General features: G+C 36.6%; 1 protein-coding gene across 1 annotated transcript in view; it reads left to right on the forward strand.

The window, feature by feature from the left end:
- The window catches only part of LOC131077566 (uncharacterized), a 54753-nt gene that overhangs the window by 10397 nt on the left and 18606 nt on the right, over nt 1-25750 (forward strand). Inside the window, exons 2-3 of the mRNA XM_058015094.2 lie at nt 18731-18800; nt 19068-19127. Coding sequence (XP_057871077.1) covers nt 18731-18800; nt 19068-19127 — 130 coding nt within the window. The remainder of the gene's footprint in view (nt 1-18730; nt 18801-19067; nt 19128-25750) is intronic.

Here is a 25750-nt window from a genome sequence, read left to right on the forward strand (position 1 = left end):
TGTTCTTTATCCATTGTCTCTTCTCATCTTCTTCATCCGGTATAGTCTAAGGAAGATCCAATCATGTTTGATTTTGAAAAGCCACACCCGGACCGACAATGGACTGGGCCAAGAGGGGCCAGTAGCTCAGTGGTAGAGCACTCCAGCAGCGTATGGAAGGTCCTAGGTTCGAGTCCTAGCTGGTCCATGTCTCAACAAAGATGATATTCATACCATGTGTGCAGATTATAAAAATCTTTCCACTGAATCCAAAAGGCCATGTCTTTCACAAATTTCACGAGTATAAATGCTGTAGATTGGGTTAACTCAAATTCTCATAAACCTCCTACAATATCACAGAATGCACAATCTAAGACAAATGTACTAGCACAAGCTTTATGCCAATGACTATAACTAGGGTCCTATTATACCTAATATGAACTCATCAGGTGTATTAAGCTTCAGCAGGAGGTTGGAGTACTACTATTAGAAATAACATTACGACTAGTGCTTTTAAGTCAAATAATGCACAACAATTTCCAACTCAATAGCAATGTGCTCCCTTTGCAACTGTCCATACTTTTTCTCTTGATCAATTTGTCAATCAGTCATAAATAGTGGATGGTTATCATTGTTTATAAAAAGGGCTACACCAGGCATCTAATATGAGATCAACATCTTCTATGGGCAGGTCTTCTGCCGTTGCTAATCTTTATAATATCAGATCTTTGCAAGTTGTTGGTCCTCAGAAAGTAGTGGGACCTAACCAGGAATGGAAGCCAAAATCAAGTTCAACAAATTAGTTTTGCAGCACTAGTCCTAGAATAATAGATACATCCACTATTGACACTAATGTTTCTAAAGTCAACAGATTACCTTCTTTAGCATCAAATTGTGGGAAGGTTGAAGATGCAACTGTCAAATTGCATAAAAAGTCAAAGGAGATGAATGTTGAAGATGATCAACATGTTATCATGCCAAATCATTCAAGTTCCTGAAATTGAGCAATAGGTCTTAGTTTTGGATTGAGGATTGGGAATTACAAATTTCCAAGATTGATTGGGGATCCTGGCATCTTAAAAAAGGCCCAGTCAAGTGAAGAAGGGTATCTTAGTTTGTGATTTCTTGAGGACAAGCAATCTTGGAAAGGGTGGATTGTAATATCCCCTTTTCAAAATGGGATAATAACTAATAAAAAATTAAAACATCAAAAAAAAATAAAAAAATATAATATATAATATAATTATAAATATAAAATCCAAGTTTTCATTAAAAGTCAAGGGGCATATGAAGGATCATGACTATTGAAGGAAAAAGATATATATAAGACACTAAACAAGCAGAAGTAATCACTATTCAAAGAATAAATCTTTTATTATTGGATTATTTCTCCTCTGGAGCATGGAACTGCTGTTCATTTACCTTGGGACAAAACCCCTCATGGTAGGAATTGAAGGGTGGAAAGTTGGAAACCCACAATTTCTCAAGGGCAGAAAACCACCATTGTGCTAAGTTGATTGAGCTTCTAGAAGACATTATTAAAATTTCAAGCTAATAATATTTGCTCTTTATCACAAATCTGATTGCTATCTTTAAAAGAGATATTTGATTGTGCAAATTCGATTAATTATCAGAAATATTAATTTGAAAAAGTATAGTTTTTGGTGAATGTATTATGGTACACAAATAAAAAAAAACTTGATTGGATATTATGAAATATTTCTTCGAGGATATTAAAAATTCAAATGGGACTTTACATATGCCAAAGAAAGTGTAAACTGTTAGGCCTTTATGTAACAATAATAGGAGATACAATTTCTTTTTTGAAGTACTTATATTTTTTATTTGAAATGTAAAGTTAGGAGCATGGGTCCTCTACCTTTTCATTAATAGACCAAGTTTTCAATTTATATAGATAACCAAAATGGATTTCTAAAATCAGATTTTTAGTAATTTTGAAAATCTGTTTATTTGGAACTCGAATAATAGTAGAATTGAGTCGAAGGAAAAGCTTTCTAAAAATATCCTTATCTATCAGGGGAGAGCCTATGAAAAATGTAACCAATTCTTTCATTTCTCTAATGAAAGACAAGTTCTACTTGTCATGCTTGTCTTGTCCTCACAAACAGGGTCAACTCTTGTAAATTACTCCATTATGGTTGCATCATTCAATATAAACAAACCATGCATCCATCCACTGTATCAGACTGCAACAGATGTGGGTGTGAACAATCATTCAAAGTTACGGATGTAGTAGATCTAGATCTGTATCTGTGAATGATGTGAGCAATAGCAAACAAATCTACATATATTCATTGACATGCTCTTTGTCTTCTTGCTTCAGTCCAACAAAAGCTTGAGTGTTAGCTATCTCTCGACATTGAAGTTATCTCTGACACCTCAAAACAATTAAGCCCCTTCCCTTGGCTAAAATTTCTTTTGCAAACGTACATGAGATGGAGAAGTAATAGTAACAAAATAGTGGGGCCAACATCACACCATATGCTCTACTCTTTTTTGGAGGATCTCTACATATAATTGGGGAGCTCTACATCTATCTTATTGATAGACTCAATCTATATAGGTCGGGGAGCCCCTTCTCTATCAATAGTTGTAGTTGTAGAGGGGCAATAGAAAAGCTGATGGGCCCTTGAGCAACTAGCTTACTAGTGGGGGTCAATAGGGTAATGTTTGGTCCCATAGATTAGATCTATTTGCGTGTGCATCATGGGCACATGGTGTCAATGGTGTGGATACTAAACCTAATGATGGCATATACACTTCTGTACCAAACAAGTTTGGTTACAAGTCTTTGGTTAGGTGCCACTTGGGTATTCATAGGGTTTGTACCTGAGCTTGCATGGTTGGCCTAGGTTCACTTGAGATGTACTCGAGTTGAATACATAGACTTGGGTAAGTGTTTTGTGCATATCTAGGTTGAACCCAAGACCAACACTTATTTCAAAAGTGTTTGAGTCGAATATGTTTGGAGTATTATTGATGGACCAATTAGGGCAACAAATGAATGCCTGCTCTTATGTTAGCCTCTTCAACCTTTTATCTAACATTAACATCCCCCTTTGATCCCTTTTGTTCTAGTCTCATCTCCTTTTGCCTACTAGTTGACTATTGACATGAGCTCCCAACTGGCTTGATGGGTTGCAAATGAAGAGGTTTGGTGGTTTTGCTGATTTTTTACACTAAGTTCTTTATCTTCTTGCTACTTTTCAGAAAGATCATAACCATGTCATCACTTGATGTACACACATGCAATTATTTCCACTTGTTTCGAACCAGATAGGACAAATGATCTGTTAAAGTTATGTTTCTAATTTCTGCTGATGTCTACAACACATAGTGCAACCACTTTGTTGATTTTGATTGCCGGAAAGAATCCCTTTGTAAGGTAATCATTGGTCTAGAGTCTAGACAATACTACCAAGGCATAACTTCTTCCATTGTGGAATGCTACAAACATGCTTATATGTGATGCTTTTCTTCCTTTCAAACTTAATATGTTCATGTAGATTTGAATCCAAAGTCTATGATCTGAAAGTTTTGACGATTTACCACCCAACTAAGATCAAGTTACAAAGTTTGAAGAAATGTTCTAGCTTGGAAATTCAGAGAAAAAAGGGCAAAAGTTGTCTTACAAATTACTTTAGCAGGGATTGCATATATTAGTAAGTCCAACCGTTATAGGTTTTGTTAAAAAATAAAAAATAAAAAAATGGCATCACATTAATGCTATTAATGAATCAATTCGATGCTATTTACAATAAGAACAAGGCTAGTAAATTTGTTGGCCGTGCTATGTGTGAGTGCTAAGTTGGTCGGAGCTTACAATTAGTAGCTTAGATTTGATTCTCTAGGTTGTCGTAATTTTATAAAATTCCTAGAGTGAGAGCGTCCTTATGGTTTGAGCCTCTCACGTCAAGAAAGAGGGTTTTACCTTGCAAAAACCAAGGCCAACATGAAAGAAGGGTCCTTATCATTGAGCATGCAACTAGGGAGGAAAATAAAAAATGACAATGATGAGGACGATTTTGAATGTCCATTAGACCAAATTGGTCTATATGACCATTGAAATGCATCATTCTGTTATGCTTACTAATTAGCCTCTCAAATCGTAGATTTATCTTAAGTCATAATGGTTTAATTTTATTGAAGCGACCATGGGATTGAAAACACACCTTTTTTGATATGTAGCTCAATAATGCCTTGGAAGAATTACTAATCTTCAAACTGTTTTCACTTTCTTTGTTTAGCTCATTTTCTAAGGCTGGTTGGAACTAGGTCTCTTTTTTTGTAACTTGTGCTTTTCTATTCATAAAATTGAAACATTTTGTATCAAAGATTTTTCGTCGTAAGACATATTGTCTTAGTTCTTTACCATCAAGCTTTTGTTCGATGTTTTTAGAAATGTGTTCCATTGCTTTCATTTATTTGGATATTTAGATATTAGATTTACCATAAATTCTATTTCTCAACCTTGGTTATACAATTCCTAGTACATCATGGTAGTGGTCGAGAGAGTTTACACCAACAATTTTGCTCCAAAATTGTTGGTGTAAATTATGTCTAATAATAACATTTTACTTAAGTTGACCTAGGATAATGCATTTATTGTAGTTTTTATATGAGACACTTGGGGAATTGCACATCTAGGGAAGATGGTTGTAGGAGAAATTCCACCTTTTGTGGTGTTATCTTGTTATCTCATTCCACCTTCAGTGGGTGATCCACCTTTAGTGGAATATTCTATTATTTCTCTTACCTACCCTTGTATCTCATTGAGCCACATGTCATTATTGTGTGCTTTCATTTCCCTATGGCCTTGCCTTTAAAGCATACTCATTTACATTACATGTAATCCAGTTAGTCTAGTTGGGCAATTTGCATTTTGATAAGAATACAGTTTGTTCTTGTCTATTTTGTTCTCTTACTTTTCTGCTATTCATTGGCCTCTAGATCTTGGTTTGCTATAGGCAAATTCTCACAAAAAGCATCATTGAGCCTAGTACATCATGGTAGCGGTCGAGAGTATTTTCAATTTTGCTCCAAAATTGTTGGTGTAAATTATGTCTCATAATTACATTTTACTTAAGTTGACTTAGGATAATGCATTTATTGTAGTTTTTATATGAGACACTTGGGGAATTGAACATCTAGGGAAGATGGTTGTAGGAGAAATTCCACCTTTTGTGGTGTTATCTTGTTATCGCATTCCACCTTCGGTGGGTGATCCACCTTTAGTGGGATATTCTATTATTTCTCTTACCTACCCTTGTATCTGATTGAGCCACATGTCATTATTGTGTGCTCTCATTTCCCTATGGCCTTGCCTTTAAAGCATACTCATTTACATTACATGTAATCCGGTTAGTCTAGTTGGGCAATTTGCATTTTGATAAGAATACAGTTTGTTCTTGTCTATTTTGTTCTCTTACTTTTGTGCTATTCATTGGCCTCTAGATCTTGGGTTGCTATAGGCAAATTCTCACAAAAAGTTCTTAGATGCTATTGTTCAGCTAGCCAATTCTGATGATTATACGCAATACAATATTTCTCGTTGCATATTGCAGCCAAAATGTACTATCTCCCTCACTCCCATTCTAGGTGGAGTGGATGTTCTTTGTTCTAACATCAAGGAACTTTCTCTTGCCCAGCTACAAGGTCAACACACATTTTTAGTTTCTTCTTTTCTCCCAAAGATTCATTGGCCTTGTATGTTAGGAGAGGTTCTTGCAGGAGTACATAGCTTTCTCCTTGGATTGTCCAACATGGTTGTCTCACCCTTGGACATTCCCAATGAGCATTTTTTTAGATAGTCTGTTTGCTATTTTTCGGTGATGGATGATGATGCCAGTTGTTTTTCTAGCTCAAGCTTTACTACAATTATGTGGTAATCCCAATCCCATGTCTTAAGGGGTACTTCCATCACAAGGTTATTTGTACTTAGTTCCAACGAAGTTATTAGTTTAGGTTCAGCTTTGGTTGTTTGCTAATTTTTTTATTTGGATTTTGTATGTTTGGGTACTAATTACACACACGCACATGCATGCCCACGCACCCTCCCCCTTCACACACACACACACACACACACACACACACACATAAAGAGATATAGGTAAAGTACACCGAAAAATATAATTTTTGTTAATTGTTCCACTTAAAAAATTATTATATTTTTTATATTAAATTATTATTATATAATGATATTGTGATTAATATTAAAATATTATTATGTTTTCATTTTTATTATTATAATATTAGATTGAGGTAATTACGAAGTTAACTGATTGCATCATGGAGATAGACATAATTGATTGATCGGTTAGAGTTAGTGGTAGTTGAGAGGAGAAAATAAATAATTTTTTTTTGTTTTTCATGCATTAAGTGTCACAAACACGTCATTTTAAATGCTTCTAGTTTTTATTGACGAACATTTTGCATCCATTATGTGAGTTTAATACACCTTCGGCGTAATAATACACCCGATAATTGATAATTCAATGTCATGTTAAAAATAAATCAAATGGTTTATATTAGTACAATTGCACATGGCTAATCAATACAAATCATGTTGTTGCTCTTTATTGAGACCATTGACATTATCATTTGGTTCTTATATATATGTGTGTGTGTTTGAAATTTGAATACATGTATGTATGTATATACATACATACGTATATGTATGTGTACATATATATACACATAGGTATATATATGTATGTATACATACGTATATGTATGTGTACATATATATATGTATATGTACACACACACATGCTCATAAATTGTACAAAATTTACATAGTGAAATACATAACAGTTAACACAACTAATAGATGATAATTCAATGTCAAATGTTAAAGATAAATTAAACAATTTATATTAGTTCAATTGCAGATTGAAAATCAATATAAATCTTGGTATTGCTTTTTATTTGAGAAAATCGACATTATCAATTGGTTCATTAGAACTACAAGTCCCATTGCCACCCCCACTAGTGGTAGTATGCATGTCCTATGTAGCACACTTATGCTTGTCATCATCGACCAAGACCAAGGAAAGTTGTCCTATGTAGCACACTTATGCTTGTCATCATCGATCAAGACCATGCTCTAGTATGACATCCTAATGCCTCATCATCCTCTCCTTTTACCCAACTTGTTTGTGTGAGAGGAGGTGTAGGTGGAATGCACACACACCAACTCTTTTGCCTTCTTCATTGCCAGTTGACTATGCTTAACCAAGTGGATAAAGGAGTAAGTTTTGCTTATTTAAAGAGGAACTTGCAACCAATTGAGATTTGAGACAGTCAATGCAAATTTTAAAATTATTGTTGCCAATGAAATTTAAGTTAATAAAATAAAAAATACATACTTATGATAGAACATTGATGGTAAGAGATTGCAGCTAACTAGAACCTTGGCAATGGAGGTTCAATTGTGTTAGTACCCTTATAATTATTGTGAAAACCTCTAACCCTATGCATTGTCGAAGCCATAAACTTATCAAACTTGCCTACTACTATGCCTTTTACATCTAGACTATGTAAGAGTCTTGTGAATGTCGACTCGTACACATCTTTGACTTAAATGGTTTTGTATGGTGGCACCCTCTTGGGCAAAGAAAGTATCTTTTTGCAGGTCATAGCAAATGCGAAATGCAACACTGTGTCATATTGTATTCAACCATAATTCTTTGCACCTGCTTGAAAAATGTTGTATAGGAGTCCTCCTACTTAGTTGCTATTATATCCCTTATTTTTCCTGTCATAAAGTCAATATCATCATATAACTCACCCAAACATGGCTGATTCAAATTGGTGAATTTGATCATACTCATGATAGTTTTGAATTGAATTCAACACATAGAAGCCCACCAATCATCATCTAGAATTGGTGCATTGACATTTTTGGCCCTCTCTATATTAGATTGCCTCCATATGTTCTAAAGGTTGCTGATTACTTTGGTGCTCAAGGCCTTTTGTACCTTCACAGTAGGTCTCAAGACAATTGTGTGTGAAGTAAATTGACCTAATATAGTGTTAAAAATTTAGAACACTTGAGAAGAGCCTAAAGATGGCTCATGACATGATGATTAGTTAAAAAAATTGGAATCTAATTAGCCTTAGTTTAGAGGTGTTTCATTATCTACGTGATAAGATTCACCATCGTCAAATTGGGTGAGTGAATGAAAACAATGTCCAAAATATGTGCTTGTATCTTGCTTCTTCCAACAACCCTATGGCTTTGCAATATTTTCTTGTCTCTTATAACTAGGATAATGTTTTGAGTTCCTACCGCCACAATGGACTCTATGAGGATGTTGGTGATGAAGTTTACACCCAACATCTTCATATCACAATCAAGTATCCTAAATACGTTGCTCTATTAGGACACACCATAAGGGCATTAATTAGTGGTCTGTTATCATTTTTTTAGAATCGCTTTATCTATAAAAAATGATGGGCCCCCTTCTTTTGGCCCATGAATTGTAAATGGGTTGTAATCAAGTATCTAATTTTTTTCTCTTCTAGGCCAATAAGGCAATGCATACCTTTTTTCTTTTGGCCCATGAATTGCAAATGGGTTGCAATCAGTATGTAATTTTTTTCTCTTTTAGGTCAATAAGGCAATGCATACCTTTTCATATGTAAGTCTTTCTTATCCTTTAGGGGCCTGTTGTGACCATTTCACACATCGCCCCATTAAAATGGGGACCCCCTCTTTTTGCTCGTGTTGCCTGTTCTTTTTCTCTGCTTTTTAGGGTTTTGGTAGTTTGTCAGTTGTCTGGATTTAGGGTCAAGCCTTAGGGTTTCTGTTTTGTCGTTTTCAGGCCAAAGTCCAGTCAGTCTTGAGAGCTTTTTGAGCTTCCTCTCGTAGGATGCAATTTTGAATAAAGTAAATTCGCCAGAGGCTAAGTGAGTTGGTCTATTTTCAATTGGAATTTTGAATGAATTTGTCTAAGTGTTGATGATGAGATTTTGATTTTTGTCCGATTGAGTAATTTTGACCAATTTTTGAGAATTTTGATAATTGATCCCGGGCATTGGAAAGTACTTGTTTTTGCCTTGTGAAGTGATTAAAATCCCAAAATCTTGATATTTTGGCCTGTAGGAGCAAAATCGCTCCTGTCCCTCAGTGAAGGACCGGAGCTCGTTTTCAAAAATTTTACTGTCCCTGCAGGATCAAGATGATCTTTCGAGTGGAAGTGGTAAAGGGAGGCATGATCTTTCCGTTGAATATAATTTGAAGAATTTCATGAGCACGGAAATGCCCCAGGAGTAAAAATCGCTCCTGTCCCTCAATGAAGGACCGAAGCTCAAAATCAAACATTGCCTTGTCCTTGCAGGATTTGAACAATTTGACGATTTGAGGAGAACCAAGGAGATATGTTTCATCAGTTGAATATAACTTGAAGTGCCTTCGTGAAGGAAAACAGACCAAAAATGCAAAATTCGCTCCTGTCCCTCAGTCAGGGACCAGGTCGAAATTCAATGTAGCTCCTGTCCCTCTCCCAGGGACCAGAGCGAAATTCCTCATAGGGCAAAATTTGGGTAAAGATTGAGCAAGTTTTGAGTTTGAGGCAAGAAAGGAGGATGAAATGAACCTGTTGAATACAAATTGAAGATTACAAGACATCAATAGGAGACTCAAATTGGCCTAGGCGCTCCTGTCCCTCAGTCAGGGACCAGAGCGATTTTTGCCTTAGGTCAATTTCTTGCCAAGTTTGAATGAATTCCAAGCCATGGATGAATGAAAGGATGCACAACAAGACCATTGAAGATAATTTTTGAAGTTGGCAAAGTGTAGTTGAGCCTGAAAATGCAAAATCGCTCCTGTCCCTCAGCCAGGGACCAGGGCGATATAGTGGTTATCTTGCTTTCATCCCAAGTTTTAGACCACTCCAAGTCAGGATACAAGGAGGCAAAGATATTTTGAAGCGTCTTGACGAAGAACAAAGTTATAAAGATCGCCAAAATGAAGGATTTGCACTAAAATGCCCTAGTTCGCTCCTGTCCCTCAGTCAGGGACCAGAGCGAAAATGTTCAAATGAGGCCAAATTTGGGTTGCTATTCACATTTTAAATATTTGAAAGGGAGTGAAGAGCATCATTTTAAGCCTTGAAGATAATTACAAGTTAATATGATGGAAGATTTTCACTATATACCCAAATTCGCTCCTGTCCCTCAGTCAGGGACCAGAGCGAAATTCCTATGAGGGCCTAAGTTTTGAAGGTTTATCAAGTTTCAAGTGGCCAAAAGGGATCAAAGGACCTCATTCTACATGGTGAAAGCAATTGCAAGTTGATACAAGCAAGGATGAGCCCAAAACATTGAAGTTCGCTCCTGTCCCTCAGTCAGGGACCAGGGCGATAATCATCATACTAGCCAATTCTTTCAAAAATCACGCCAAGTCAAGGTTGTACAGGGTCGCATAGGGTCAAAGTGATCTTGAGAAGATGATATGCGAGAAAATCAAATGTCAAAAGGTGATCAAATTGAACCAAGAAGCTATATCGCTCCTGTCCTTCAGGCAAGGACCAGGGCAATTTTCACATAATCATTCATTATCCTTCAAGGTCACGTCAAGGTTAAGATACACAAGATCAAAGATATCATTTGCAAGGCGATGAACGAGAAATTGAGGTTAAGAACGAAGAATTTTGGCTAAGAGCATAAAGATCGCTCCTTTCCCTCACCAAGGGACCAGGGCGAAATCCATCTAAACATCTAAATGCCTTGTTAAAAATGAATAAAGCAGGCGCGGAATGGAAGGACAACGTCATTACTTGCCATATGATGAAGATTGGTGATTGAACAAGCAAGATCAAGGAGAAAACACCAAGATCGCTCTTGTCCCTCGCCAAGGGACCAGGGCGATATCACCTCAGGAGGCATTCATTTACAAAGTCAAGTTAACCAAGTTTGAAATTCCCAGCAAAATGCCAATTTCAACGTAAAGATGGAGATTTTGAACGTCGAAAGCACGAGATTCCAGGCTAAAATGGTAATTCGCTCCTGTCCCTCAGTCAGGGACCAGAGCGGTAATGGTTTGCATCTTTCCCTCCGATAATGGTTTGCATCTTTCCCTCCAATTTTGGCGCTAAACATTTTTTGAATTTTTATTAAATGCTAAAAATCGATAAATAGGAATATTCAATTGATAGCATTTAAAATTTGCGCAAAACATTTATTTAATTAATTTTTGCCTATTTAAAAATCGAATTAATTAAAAAACGATGGCATTTAATTAATTAATTATTATTTTAAATAATAAAAAATGGCGCTTGGATATTTAATTAATTAATTTTGCCTATTTAAAAATCGAAAAAATTAATTATAAAGGCAATTAATTAATTTATTATTATAGAAAATTGGAGCGCTTGGATTTATTTTATAAAAGTCGGCCCTTGTTATTTATTTAAAAATCATTTTAATTTCTTTATTTTGGCAAAGTCGGCCTAGAGGTAAATGAGAGGTGAGCGCTTATAAAAGGAGGGTGAAAATTTTCATTTTCACATTATCATTTTATCATCTTTCATATGTGATTTTGGAGAAGTGCGATTGGTATTCAAGTGGAGCGAATTTCCATTCCAAGGAAGGCGCAAACATCATCAAGGGAGTGCGAACTTGAAGTTAAAGTAAGGCGAACTTGCCAAAGACATTGAAGATCACATCAAAGACCCCAAGGGTGGCGAATTGATAAAGAGGACGTTCATTTGAAGAGGGATCACGTGGGAAGCTTCAAATTAAGTTTTGCCTAGGCGATTTTCTTCATTTTGCATTTTAGAGTTAGCTCTCAAGTGAGGTATGGCGAGGATCCCTTGAATTTTGAATTTTGATCGTCATTGCCTTAAGTTTTGAATTTTGAAATTTTGAATTTCAATAGCTCAATCGTTATTTAGGAAATGATAACTCAAGGATTTATCATGAAGTTTCCTAAAATTAATCTAATCTATGTTATGCATTGCAATATCTAGTTAATTATTATGAAATGTTGTGTAGGTATGGCGACCCCGAAGGCGGGAGCATCCACCAGTCGTCCAGCTCTCATGAAGGAAGATCAAAAGAACGAAGAACTGGAGACCAAGATCGTGTCTAAGTGGAGCAACATTGGAGATACCAACTTGGGCAACTTCAGCACGAAGAAGTTTCGAGAGGTCCCTTACATGGGCAAGCCATCACCTGTCGCCGGGAGGATAATCGAAAGTGGCATCATTAAGGCGGCCGGCTTCCCTCCAGCAGTACAATGCCATGAGTTGATGATCGAGTGTGCTTGTCATTATGATCCTCAATCCAGAACAATCGTGTCCAAGGAAGGGAACACTTTAGCTTATCTTTCAGAAGAGGCTATAAGTGAGGCTTTCCATCTTCCAGAGCACAGAGATATGGTCTACAAAAGCATAGAAGGAGCCAGGTCAATGTACGAAGATGATCCAGATGCTTGCCTAAGCATCATTAACAAGAACTGGTTACTCAAGAGTCGTCCTCGCCTGAGCAAGATACCGAACACACCACATAGGATCGATTTCCAGGAGGAGTACAGAGATTTGATTACAATGCTCAACCGAGTCACAGGAGCCCCTCAGGCCTTCTACTTTGAGAAGTGGATGTTCTACTTCATCCAGGTGATAGTTCAGGGAAAAGGAACAATTCATTGGGCCAGAATGATTAGCCATTGCTTGGACGTACAGTTGAGGAGACTAAAAGCTACCAAGTCCTTCCACATGAGTTCATACGTCATATATGCTTTGATTAGGAGCTTTGAGTATGCAGGACTACCTCACAGAGGAGTGATTGGAAGAGGACCCGGCGAAGTCAAAGTTTGTGATTCCTATGTTCACTTGCATCATCCGCCAGGAAGCAACTACAAGTTAGTTAATGATACCTTCACGATGAACATCACAAGGACGTTGCAAGGCGGGATCCACAATAGATTATCTCAGGATGCACAGGAACTGGTAAAGAGGTACGGTGCTTGGTTTATCCAATTTCCGAAGTTTACTTATATCAGAGTTCATGGATGTCCTTCACCTCCATACATGCTGCCGAGATATCCGACAGACAGAATAGTGTTACTTGAGGTAACAGGACAGTTGGCAGCTTATGCGAAGGCTTTCAGACACAGACATGGAAATGGAGTTCCCGTACCTATCATATTGGGCAATTCAGTTGAGGTATGTCCTAATGCTTCAGCCATGGATGACGCAGAGAAGGAGTTAGCTTTGTATTCTTTTTCATTCTTTGCCTTGAGAGAAAGCTTTGATCTGCATGGATATATAGAGGAGACAGTCGGTAGGAAATTTAAGCATGAGTTTCAGATAGAAGATTTTATGATGAATCTCTTGGATGATCTTGAAGTAAAAAGAAAGATGCATTCTAGATTGCCTTTGGATTTCATCAGGAAATGCAGGATTTACAGAGTGGCCGACCAAGCTCAGGACAGTGGCAGACATCTCCAATCATCCTATGATCGAGAAAGCAAATCAGTGAGGTTAGATTGGAATGAGCCCGAGGTTGTGGATCTAGATACTTTAATGGCTCTAGTCTTGTCTTGTACTCGCAGATGGGTTGATGTGCAGCATCAGAAGTTGAGAGAGCAGGGCATAGCTATGACTTTCACCTTGGAGGAGAGACTAGCCGAAGGTGGAGCTAGTGTAAGCGAAGGCAATCCTAATCCTAGAAATTCAAGTGAAGGCAACCTTCGAAGTGCAAGTGAAGGCAATCTCCATCCGAGAGGCTCGAAAAGGAAAGAGAGACCTGGAAAGAGAGAATCTTCCAAGAAGAAACAAGAGGCCAGCCGAGATCGTTCATCCGGTACATCTTCTCGACAAGAGAAAAGGACACTTGAAGTGGAAGAGTCTATGGAGTCGATGGTTCAGAATGATAAAGAAGGACAGGTACCTCAAAAGTCACCAAGTGGATCTCTCCAAGATTATGAGCTACATGAAGACAAGAATAATGACGAAGTAACATCTCCTCCCAGAGAAGAAGAAATATTGCATAAGGAAATACAGGTCAAAGAGACAAGATCAGCCATCCCAGATTGGTTGAAGGAAAGATTAACAAAAGTGATTGTGATTGAGGACGAAGACAATGTAATTGACTTAGAGAGCCTTGTTGGACATTCCCAGGAAGTGACAGAGAAAAGGAAGGCTACCAAGATGTCCAAGATGATTAGAGATGAGACTGGATCCAGAAAATTACAGATAGCTACACCGGCGGTGGACAAGTATGAAGGGGAGATCCTAGCAGAGGAATATGATATAGAGACATTTGAGCTAGGTCCATCCACAGCCGAGCAGACACTAGATGATGCCACAGATTCCTTTGAGGCATTGAAGGACAAGCTTAGAGAAGAAATGGAGAAGAGTAGAAAGCTTGAGAGAGAGGTCGGTGCATGGAGAACATATTTCAGCCATCTCAGTCAGCCTTTAGGACGTCAGGATCCAGCAAGATCACCCATATAGGCACTTCCCCTTCAATCAATTGGTGAGGCAGAGAGATTCAAGAGTATGGTCCAGCGTATGAGTACTTGGATGGATAAATCTCATACAGTTGCCGTAGAATTTGCAACAAGGATGATGAAGACTATTCATAGGGCTATCCAGGTTCTTGAGATCATCCACAACTTGATGATAACTGTAGCCGCTTTTGCTCATACCAAAGATGTTATCATTCCTGTCTTGAAAGTAATCAGACAAACATCGAGGAAGGTCTTAGCGCAGGAAAAGATTATGGATGGAGGACCTCACAGTTTACTTCAGTGGTCAACCTTACTCCAGATGAAGGAAGTTCTCTTTGAGGACATCAGTACTAGATGCAGTCATGTTGAGGAGGTGATCAACCCGATCCAGGACAGAGTATTTGAGGTACTACGTACCATTCTTGGCAGGAGGATCGAAGTTGAGACAGATGTGGATTTGCAGGAATTGGAAGATAGAATCAAGGTCATCTTTTGCAAGGACGCTAATATCACAGATGAGCAACAGGACCAGATGTTTGCTACCATGCTCCTGATTGAAAAGTCTAAGGAACCTGAACTTACATGGGACGCAGCTCTTCTAGATGCATTTGATCAGGTCATCCACTTGGAAGAAAGAATGAAGAATCTTCCCGAGATTCCAATTGCTGAAATCGAAGGAATTGTATCAAGATTCATTGCATATGCTAAAAAGGAGCATTGGAAAGGGAATAAGATTCTAGATGAGAGGTTGTTATAGATGACATGGCACCTTAATTGTCATTGGTCTATGTCTCCTAGATTTTTGTGCCAAATTTAATATTTGGCTATGCATTTAATATTGTTCAGTAAAAAGGGGGCTATTTGTAATAAACCCTAATTAGGGTTTAGGTGTCATGATCTTGACCATTGATCTGCTTTTGATATGGACCATTCATTGTAATTGAGGATGCTATTTATACCCTCATTTCATTTCATTTTGTCATTAGAAATAGCTAGAAAATCAGCATTAGAGAGAGATTAGAGTTTAGAAGCAATTTACTTTTGTAGCAAGATTGAGTTTTGAAGAAAGAATTCAAACAATTGTTGTACATGATGACTTTGAAATCAATGAAATATTGAAGTTATGGTGTTTTGTTGCAATTCTCTTAGTTATCTTCATGGTTGTTCAATTTTCTTGAATCATTTCTCGATCAAAGTAGTGTGTTAATTCGAAGGACAAAGTGTTGGACTTGATCTTTGGTAGGATTCGCTTTCCAAACCACTAGCTTCTTGCTGATTGTAGGAACGCCTTGCGTGGTCGACTGGAGAATACTCGAATCACTTAACCTTCAATCGTTATTGTATCTTGGATATGTACCTTCGTGGTAGTGTCTTTGATCTTTGATGTATTGAAGAATCATTTGTTACCTTAGAAGATCGCATCAATTTCAATTGAGTTGTTACTTTATGGCAATGTTGAAGTTGGTTGAACCTAGCCAAGTCTTGTCCGCATTGAGTCATTCTTAGGGTTAGACTAGATTAGACCTCTTGCAAACCCTATCCTTTTGTTATTTTTTAAAAGCTTCTTTAGTTTAGCAAAATCTTCGGCAACGTAAGGCCCCTTGATGACACAGCAATCATAACGACCACTGGTGCTTATCCACACGTAGAGACCCTACCAAAAAGAACATTGGAGTCATCCTAACTGATCCTTCTTGCGAAATCTTCAGCAGTTAGCAACTTTATTCAAGAGAGGATAAGATGCCTTTGGGTATTTTATTCTGTGTATGATTGTGTACAAAATACACGTCAACAGGGCCTCACATATACCCCTCCCTATTTCCAACCAATATGGCGGTTTTATGAGGTTGAGAGAAAACTCATTGGCATTGGCCTTCACCTCATTCTGAAACACCTTTTCTAATGGGGCCGCATCCTTTGCTTTCTTGTGGGAAAATGGATTATTGTCATCTTCTTATGAAGATAGTGTTGGAAGAAATAGATGCATGGCAGCCATTACTGAAGCACTTGAGGTTGGTCCTATAAGTGACTCGTGGGATCCTTTTTTTGCTGAAGTATTAAATTTGATCAGTATTTTTTGGTCACATTGTTTACAACTTTACATCCCCTTCTTTAATATATGTTTGAATTTATCCCTTTGCCAACCCAAATTTGGTTGGTTTGCCAAAAACTTTGATTCCTTGGCTAGCAAGTACAGACAAGTGAGCTTTCACATCTATAGGATCTCTTATACTTGTTTTGGAACTTGTTGTAGTGACAAAGATAACCTCTGCCTCTAGGAATCTACTTTATCATCATCACATGTTTTTAATAATTTTTTTGTACCTAAATGTATTAAGTATTTAATATTCCTTTGACTTATGTAAATATGATGAAAAACTGTTAAATAATGCATACCTTTGTAAATTGTAAAAAATATTAAGTGGTCTAATCAAGGATATTGACAAAAGGTTATGTTGGTTGTCTTTCAATTACCTTGAAAACTATTTTATTGCCTTGTATACTTTGGATATTGGAGGTTGAAAATCTTGTGGTAGAGCAAGGTAAATAGTGGACATTAGGGAAGGGGCATATGAGGCATGGATACAAGGCATACCTTGGATGGTTCTTGAGCAAGGCGAAGGGCAATTAGGCAATTATCTTTTCCTCCTTGTGACTATTAGCTTAATTAGCTTAAGGACCTCTGCATTTTGTCACCAAGGGAGAGAAGGGCTAATTTTAAGAAAAATATTAGGGATGTAATATTTCCTAGATTTAATTATATTCTCTCTTTGTGAAGATTTCAAATAGTTTATTAATATTCTCATTTCTATTGTTCTATTAAAGTTTTCCCTAGATCTTATTAATGCTGCTCTAATTTTTAATACTAAAACCATGACTTCGGAAAAAAAATGGAAAATCACCGATTAGCTTTGGTAGTGTCACTAAAGTGGTGATAAAGGATCAATTTTGAAATCCCTAGCTGACACTTGGCCCACATAGCTAGAACTCCCAACCATTCTGGAATATACTTAGATCCACACATTTTAAAAATAAACAAATATCAGAAGAAAAAAACAATGATGTAACCCTAACCTATGATTACTTATTGAAAAAATCAACAAGGCATTAAAAGCAATAATAAACTCTTTTTTCAAATGCAAGAAAATCTCTTGTCAGGCTAGGAAAGAAATTAAAAAAGAAAGTAATCTTGAATGGAGATTCTACTGTTGCAATACCCTTTATCTTCTTGGCACACACCTATTAAACGCTGCCTAAGGCATACAAATAATGGGAGAACAATGTTTGAACACAAACACGACTTGCAACCCAAGGCAATGGTCAGGAATGCAGTTTTGGTTTAGTGAGGAATGAAAGGTAGGAATGTAGTTCTGCTTTTATTTTGTGTCTTGTTAGTGACTTAGAAGTCACTTTTTAGGGCTTGTATATGTTATATTAGGTTTCTCTTTTCTCCTCTTTAAATTTAAAAACATTTTTAAAATTTTTTTGCCATAGGTTCTTTTGGGTTTGCCTCAAGAATGTCTCAAACGCATCTGAGGTGGAACCACAAGCCCTGGTCAGAACCTTGGAAGAGCCCAAGTTGTACCCTGACCAAGATTTGTACTCAATACAAATTTGGTTTGTGTGTGATTTGGTTCTCCAAGTAGCCAGTAACACAGAGTTACAATGATAAGGGGCTTAATTGCTTTACCATTTCACACGTGTTATATTTACTTTAAAACTTTGTGATTAGTCACTTTTCATATTATAGGGTCCTTTTTTCCCATTACTTCTCTAATACAGCTAAATGTATGTATCAAGTTCCATTGACGTGTTTTGGTCATTTGTGAACCACAATAGTAAAGAAAGTCAAAACAATAATGTTCAACGAGTCATATGTTGTAAACATATTTTCTTTAACCCTGTTATAAATACTCATCCACTTCCTCGCTTTTTTACACATTGCCTTCTAACCAACATCCCATTAATGTGGGAAATCGTGCAAGGGGCTACATTATGTAGGGAGCGACATAATATTAGTTGGTTTTGTGTTGCTTCTGACATAATCATGCTTAGGTGAATCCCTTGTCAATAATGGTGCTACACTAACAGCCCCCGCTTTCTGTTGATTATAAGTATCTTTATAGATATACTGTCTCACGTGGATACTATTTGGATGATCCTCCTATCTTCTTGCAATATGGGTGGCGGTGCACATCTAATGTTTATTCAGTTTGCTTTAAATGTATTGGTATTATGTAGATGAGATACTGTTTAATTGTTTGCTTGCAGATCTGAATATGATACAATTGGAACTTGCTTGAAAGCGGCCCTTGTCTACCTTGGCACTACTTTGATTAAGGTTAAAAAGTGTTAATTAGAACATTGCAGTTAAAGTTTTTGAAAGATAAATGTTATATGGAGATGAAATCATTGTCAAACTTCTATAAATATTAATTCCTAATTACTTACATCAGTGATAAAAAATTCAATATTGATGTGGGAAATTGCATTAAGAATTAAGATTTCTAGAAAAGGCTAATAACAATCATTGGATATCCTTTTAGTATATAACAAATAGAATTCTTGAAATAAAATTTATGTCCAACAATTCTGTGTTTTTGTGCAGCTTGTCTGTCTTGCAACCTTCCTCCAAGTATCGGATAATGACAACTTTGATCCTTATCAGGTAGAATCACATGTTTTGTTAAAGTAAATTGCCTGCAAAAGTTGTGATATTTGAATCCCAAGGTTTATTACATTAGGCAGGTAGAAATACAGAACTTTCTAGACTTTCCTTAAATTCTGGCTTGTTTACGAATTCCCATGATTTGGCTGTTAAAATTTTGCAGCGATTACTACATTGATTACTACCATAGTTGAAATTTGAAATGGTTCCTCCCCCTCCTTTCCTTTGCATGTTTGTTTCTTATTTTTTAGCTTCTTTCGCTCTTCCATTTCAGTCATAAATATAAACTCTTTGTTAATCTCTGATTATTACATTGAGTACTACCAAGGAGAAGATTTGAAATAGGCCCTCCCCTTCCTTTCCTCTGCATGTTTGTTTCTTATTTTTAGCTTCATTTGCTCTTCCATGTCAGTCATAAATATAAACTCTTATGAGCTCTGATTTTCTCAGTGCAGTGTGCATTGAATATTTCTGGTAGTTTAGAATGTTTGCTAGAGGAGCTTAATGAAGTTTAGCGGATTTGAATACAACTATCCATGGGGTCATACACTTTTTTTTTCAAGTAGAGTATACCATGATGTAATGGAGTCTTTTGTTGTTTTATAGACTTCAAGAAGGCCCTTGACTTGGTTCCAAGACGCTTTTCTGGAGGATGCATGATGTTGGTATTCTTGATTCTCTCACTATTGCAGCTTGGGGGTCTTATGAGAAGCTTAATGGACAGTTCCATACTTCTCATGGTCTTTTTGACTTTCTGAAGAGTACCATTACCATTGCAGTCAAACAAGGGTCTTTCTCTCCTAGTGACCCTCTTTGACATTTATGTTGATGAGTTGCTGGAGTTTCTTTGGCATTATACTCATATGGATGATGGTTGTATTTTACATGAGGTGGTTATAACCATACTTCTTTTTGCTGATGATGTTGTTCTTGTTGGGACTCAAATCTGTAGTGCCCTTTTTTTCTTGAGTCCTTTCATTTTCCATGTGTTGTTTTGGTCATTTGTGACCCATTATTCATAATTGATTTGAGAAATCTCCAAGTTGGGCCCCCATGTTGAAGTGCTGCTCAAGAGGGATAGGAAATGTTCAAGAAGTTTATTGAAATAAGTTAAAGTGTGTCAAAAGTTGGCTCACGGGTTTTACCCTCCCAACTGAACCAAGTCTGGTTCATTTTGATTTCCTTGCAAGGACCTGTCCACTTAGAAATCCCTACAAAAGGAAGAATTACAAAGGAAAACAGTATGTCTTTGTTTTGTGGAAACCTGGCTTGGTACTGTTAGCCCCATTTTTAAATTGGTCAAATTTTAAACTTTTGTGCCTAAACCCTCGTGTTAAGTACCTCCTAGTTAAAGAATCCCTAATTATCCTAACATGCTGAGTCTCTTACCATTTGTCAGTCAAAATACTTTGGGCAGTTATCTAATCCATTGAGATTTATGAAAACAATTGAATTTCAAAATCTGTGCAAGATGGTGCAAAATCCTTTTATGGTAATGTTCTTGGGGCTATTTTTCCTAATGTGGCAAGTTTGCACGTCAAGATGCCTTTGGTTTGAGAGATTTTAACACTTCAATTTTCTATGAGAAAATTTATGGAAACAATTAAATTTGAAGTTTTGTAGCATTTGGAGCAAAATGGTTTTGTAGGGAGGTTTACAGCACCATTATATGCACCGTGGAAATGTTTATTGATAAAATACTGATCCGAGTGGAAGTTATGCATAAATCTTCGTTGACCCTGCTTGCAGATTTGTTGTGTGCCTCTTGGAGCAAGGTTTGCGAGTTTAGATAGTTTGATGGAATCTTGATAATTTTTCTTTATGACATTTCTTTGAGTTGAAAACTCAAATGTCAGAAGCTAGAGTATTGATTGGATTTTAAAAAGTTCTTTGTAAAAGTTTCACATTGCCGGAGTGTTTTTTGCCATTTTACTTTATTAACATTTTAAAATGTAAAAATCGTATGAAAATCTTCATAATTTCCTTTAGTTCCTAAAATACCCTGAACTCTTGAGGTTTCACCCATTTCAGTCCTTGATAGATGTCTAATCCTTGATAGTTCCTAAAGACTCTAAAGTCCCCATAGCACTTTTGAAAAATGGGGCATTTAAAATCATTTATCGAAGGTCTTATGATCATTAGGAACTTTTCAGAGGTTCTCAGGGTACGAGGAACCTCCTTTTTCCCTGATAAGGCATTTTGTTGACATTTTCGGAATATTGTTAGGAACTTGAAACTTTTCGAAATGTTTCCATTCTCCCTAAAGTTCCAATTAGTTGCAAATGTCCTATTCACGTCCCCTGTATTTATGCACATGAACTATTTGGTAGAGGGCCTTGAAGATGTGCTCTCATGGACACCATTGTTATTGTGGTAGGATATGGTAACCCATTAAAGCAAAGTGGAATGGGGATTTTTGTGAGAAATCATGGCTTGAAATGCAGTGTGTTTGTTAGAGCCCTAGTTGACATGTATGTTAATTTTGGAAACAGGGTCATTGCACCTAAATTCTTTGGCAAAATGTCTCAAGGAAACATGATTTTAGGGTACAGCGCGATTTTAAGTTATGCACATAATGGATATGTTGAAATGGCTTTAGAAACTTCAAGCAAATGCAAATAGCTGATGTAGTTTTAAGTGCCCTGGCAGATTCATATATAAAATATGAAGACACAAATAGATTGCACGATTGACTAACAGAATCCCTCACAGAAATACAGTCTAATGGCATGTTGTGATGTCCATATCGGTATGGGAGCTTTGGACAGCATATGGACATTCATCAAGGCATAACAGGAAGCATAAACATCGTAAGAATTGTTTGACAGAATGCCTCAAAGAGTGGTTGCCTCATCGAATGCAATGAGATTGCAGTATATGCACAAAATGGATTTGTTGAAAAGTTTTTAGAAACTTTCAATCAAAGGCATTGAGCAGGCATAAGGCTAAACACCTAAACCTACACTAGTATCCTCTCAGCCTGAAGACAAATTTTAACTCGCATTTAAGTTTATTTATTTATTTAAAAGGCTGCAAAATTCTTGTCTTGAGCTTAAGAATCTAGTAGCTTTGAACCCCCAATTCTTTTACTTGTACTTTTGGTGAACAGATTAAAGCAACAATCGTGAGGAAATTGGTTTTGACTTCTCTCTAATACAGAAATATGCAAAATGCAGAGTATGAGGTTGCAAGGGAATTGCTTGAATGTATGCCAGATACGAATTTTGTTTCTTGCAGTGCAATAATTAGTGGATATGTATACAACAGATGTTACAAGGAGGCTCTGAAGGTGTTTCATGAAATGCAAATAGCCAGATTCCATTACGACGATGAGTGTTCTCTCGCAATGTGCTTACTTTGGAGTTCAACAAGATGGAAGGATGATTCATGGATATGTAATCAAAGGTGGATGTGAAGTAGATATCTTTGTGGGTAGTGCACTTGTAGATATGTACATCAGATGTTAGTGTTTCTTGCTATAATTATTTGGATCCTGCCACCATTTAAAGGCATTGGTGCTCATTAGAAAATACAGTAGTGAAGTTTTTTATTGATTGCATTTTGTATAAGTTGATTATCAAACAAGCACTCATGAACCACAAGAGTGCAGAGATGTTGGAACCTATTGAAGTTAGCAATTGTTGCTCTTTAAGAGATCAATTGCTAGTTCCCGCTACAAATCAGAGTCTCAAGTGCACTAATTGCAGACCATCTTTTGAATTAGAGTTGCATAACTTAAATTATTCATATTGTGATGCCAATTCAGTTATTCTAGACACAATAACGGGAAAATGATAGCCCAGAGCTCAACTCAAGCTTGTATTGTGGGCATTCAGGAAGTCACTTTTGCATTTATTTGTAGTAAAAATATCTCTATGGTGCAAGATGAAGAATGTGTGTCAGATTATCTAGCATCTATTGCAGTAGACTCCGGATATTGACATAAAAGTAAGTGGGATTAAGCATGATGTTAGTTCTAATCCTAATTTTCTAGCATCAACAAGGATTATAAACCTTTTGGGAGTGAATAAAAGCACCAAGAATTGTAGATGCTATGATTCACACAGCTACAATGCAAATGCATCATCAGAAGATGATTTATTTGATGGGGAGTTAACCAGTTGCAATTGTTATAGGAAGTATATGAAGTATGACCATAAGAACTGTTCATGTGGAAGTACTTGTGATCTCTTTATTGCTTTTGTAACCGAAGTGGAGAATATGACTGGGCAAGTGGGGCGAGTTTCAAATGATAAGGAAATTGATGAAAGATAGAAGACAAATCATATCCACAGGTATAGTTTCTTATGTAAACTTGTGGAAACTGGCTTTGAAGATGAAGGGCAGCTGGATATTTTCCAGATTGAAGGCATTTACTTAATGTTGTGAAAGTGAAAGAAATAGAAATATTTCTCTGCCACCATATCTGCAAATGAATATCTACAGTCAATAATAAATATATGCAAACTGTTCAACATGATGCAGCATCAGTCAAATGGCCATCAAATTTTGATGACCCAACATTTTATCATAAAGTCAGTTTTATAAGTTTATAAAACATTTTTTTTTAATGAGCTGATAGTGTATGCTCATTAAAAAGGGCTTTGTAATATTTTAAACATTTTGTAGAGTCTTGCAAGTAATAGTTGCAAGGCATTTAATAGTTAGTTATAAGCTGGGAGTCTATAAAAAGAAATGGCCATCAAATTTTAATGACCCAACATTTTATCTTCAAATCAGTTTTATAAGTTTGTAAAACATTTCTTTTTAATGAGCTGATAGTGTATGCTCATTTAAAAGGGCTTTGTAATATTTTAAACATTTTGTAGAGTCTTAAAAGTAATAGTTGCAAGGCATTTAATTGTTAGTTATAAGCTGGGAGTCTATAAAAAGAAATGTTTTCCAATATAAAAGGGTTCCGTTTTTCTTTCAGTTTTTCTTTTGATATAGAGAAGAACTGAGAGCAAACAGAGGGTTGCTAGATTGAGCTTTGTCCAGAGTTGTTTTTGAAGTTGTACTATTTCAAAAGGATAATAAAGGTTGCATTTGGTTCGTGTGTTCTAGATGGATTTCTGGATTATCATTATTGATTTCTCGTATTTTGAATCAGTAATCTCTCCATGTCATTTGTGGAAAGCCATTGGTTATCTGTTGGGGTACCTATACGGCGTGCAATATGTTTAAAGAATTAAAACTACAATCTCGGTATCTTGATTTAAATGCTATTCATGACTACCCCTTTGTATGCTGGGATTTGCATTCTATTCATCCATTATTGTTACAGTATCATAGACATTATTATGCGATTTATTATTTGAATCTGGGAAGTAGTTTCTAGTTTTGTGATGTGTTTTGTTTAGTTTTCATTGAGTTTGCGAAACTGTGTTGGTGTTGGTGTTGGTGTCTATAACTAGGGTTTCTGTTAGTGTTAGCCATCCTTCTTTAGTTTTTTCCTTTTTACCTTAGGTATTTTTGGTTAAAATACCACAAAAACACCAAATTTGATCATACGAGGGAGCTGCCCCTCTCAAACATAAAGGAAGATCACTATTCCATATCAATCTGTCCAACTATTGGAACAGTTGTCACTGTTTCTTTGGGTGAAGAGGGTCATTCTTGAAGGCATATTTGTATTGACAAATCTATTTACCAATATCTACTGAACTGCCTTTGTTAAATGTAGTTGGTTTCAGTTTAGTTGCGTTTTCTCTCATGTTTGGCTCTGTTGACCTTTCCGCATGAAGGCCTTTTGTGGGAAGTCACCCATTTGAACTTCCTCCTTTTGAAAGTGACTTGTTTGCTTCACTTAGCCTTTTCTGCATCTGAACTTTTATAAAACTAAATTTAAAGTGTTGCAGATGTTTGGGGTCCATTTGAACTTAAGTCCAGTTCACCTTGAAAATTGCGCAGGCCATGCCATCGTGACATCATCTTTCCATCACCATTTCATCATTAGCCCTTTTGTGGAGATCCATTAACCAATTGAATTGAACCTTTCAAAAGTAAATTCTTATCCGGTTCAGTTGGTCTTCCTTGCGAAACTAATCTAGTTGCATTTTCTTGCAAGTCATACTTTGTTGACATCTACAACCCTATTAACGTCATCAGGATGGCATCCCATCGTCCATCCTAGTCCATGATGATGTCACCTTGTCCATATGTTGACATCATCATCAAAGCTTTTCTTCCGAATTAGGAACCAAAAAATTGTGAAGTTTGCTAGTTGAGATTGTTTTTATCGCAAGTTTGGTTGAGATGGGTTGCCTTGTAAGTTCAATTGATATGATTTTTCCCATAAGTTCGATTGAGATGGTTTTTCTTGCAAGTGTAATTTAGATAGATTAATTTGCTAAGTCCGATTTAGTGGCAAACTCTTGCAAAGGTGTAGTTGCACTTCAAAATCCCCAAAATTCGTCTCGATGTCCATAAAGTTCATACATGGTATTGCTTGGCATACGTCTCCCACCTACTCTCTTGATGATTTGAGACACCAATAATGCATCTTCCACCTAGCATGGACTTAAAGAACATAAATTTGAAAATATGTTTGGGTTCCAAAACTTCACACCTAGGTTTGGTCCCAACTACTTGCCATTATTGCAGAACAATCACTCAACTACTAG

Source organism: Cryptomeria japonica, chromosome 6, assembly GCF_030272615.1.
Source record: "Cryptomeria japonica chromosome 6, Sugi_1.0, whole genome shotgun sequence".
NCBI lineage: Eukaryota > Viridiplantae > Streptophyta > Pinopsida > Cupressales > Cupressaceae > Cryptomeria > Cryptomeria japonica.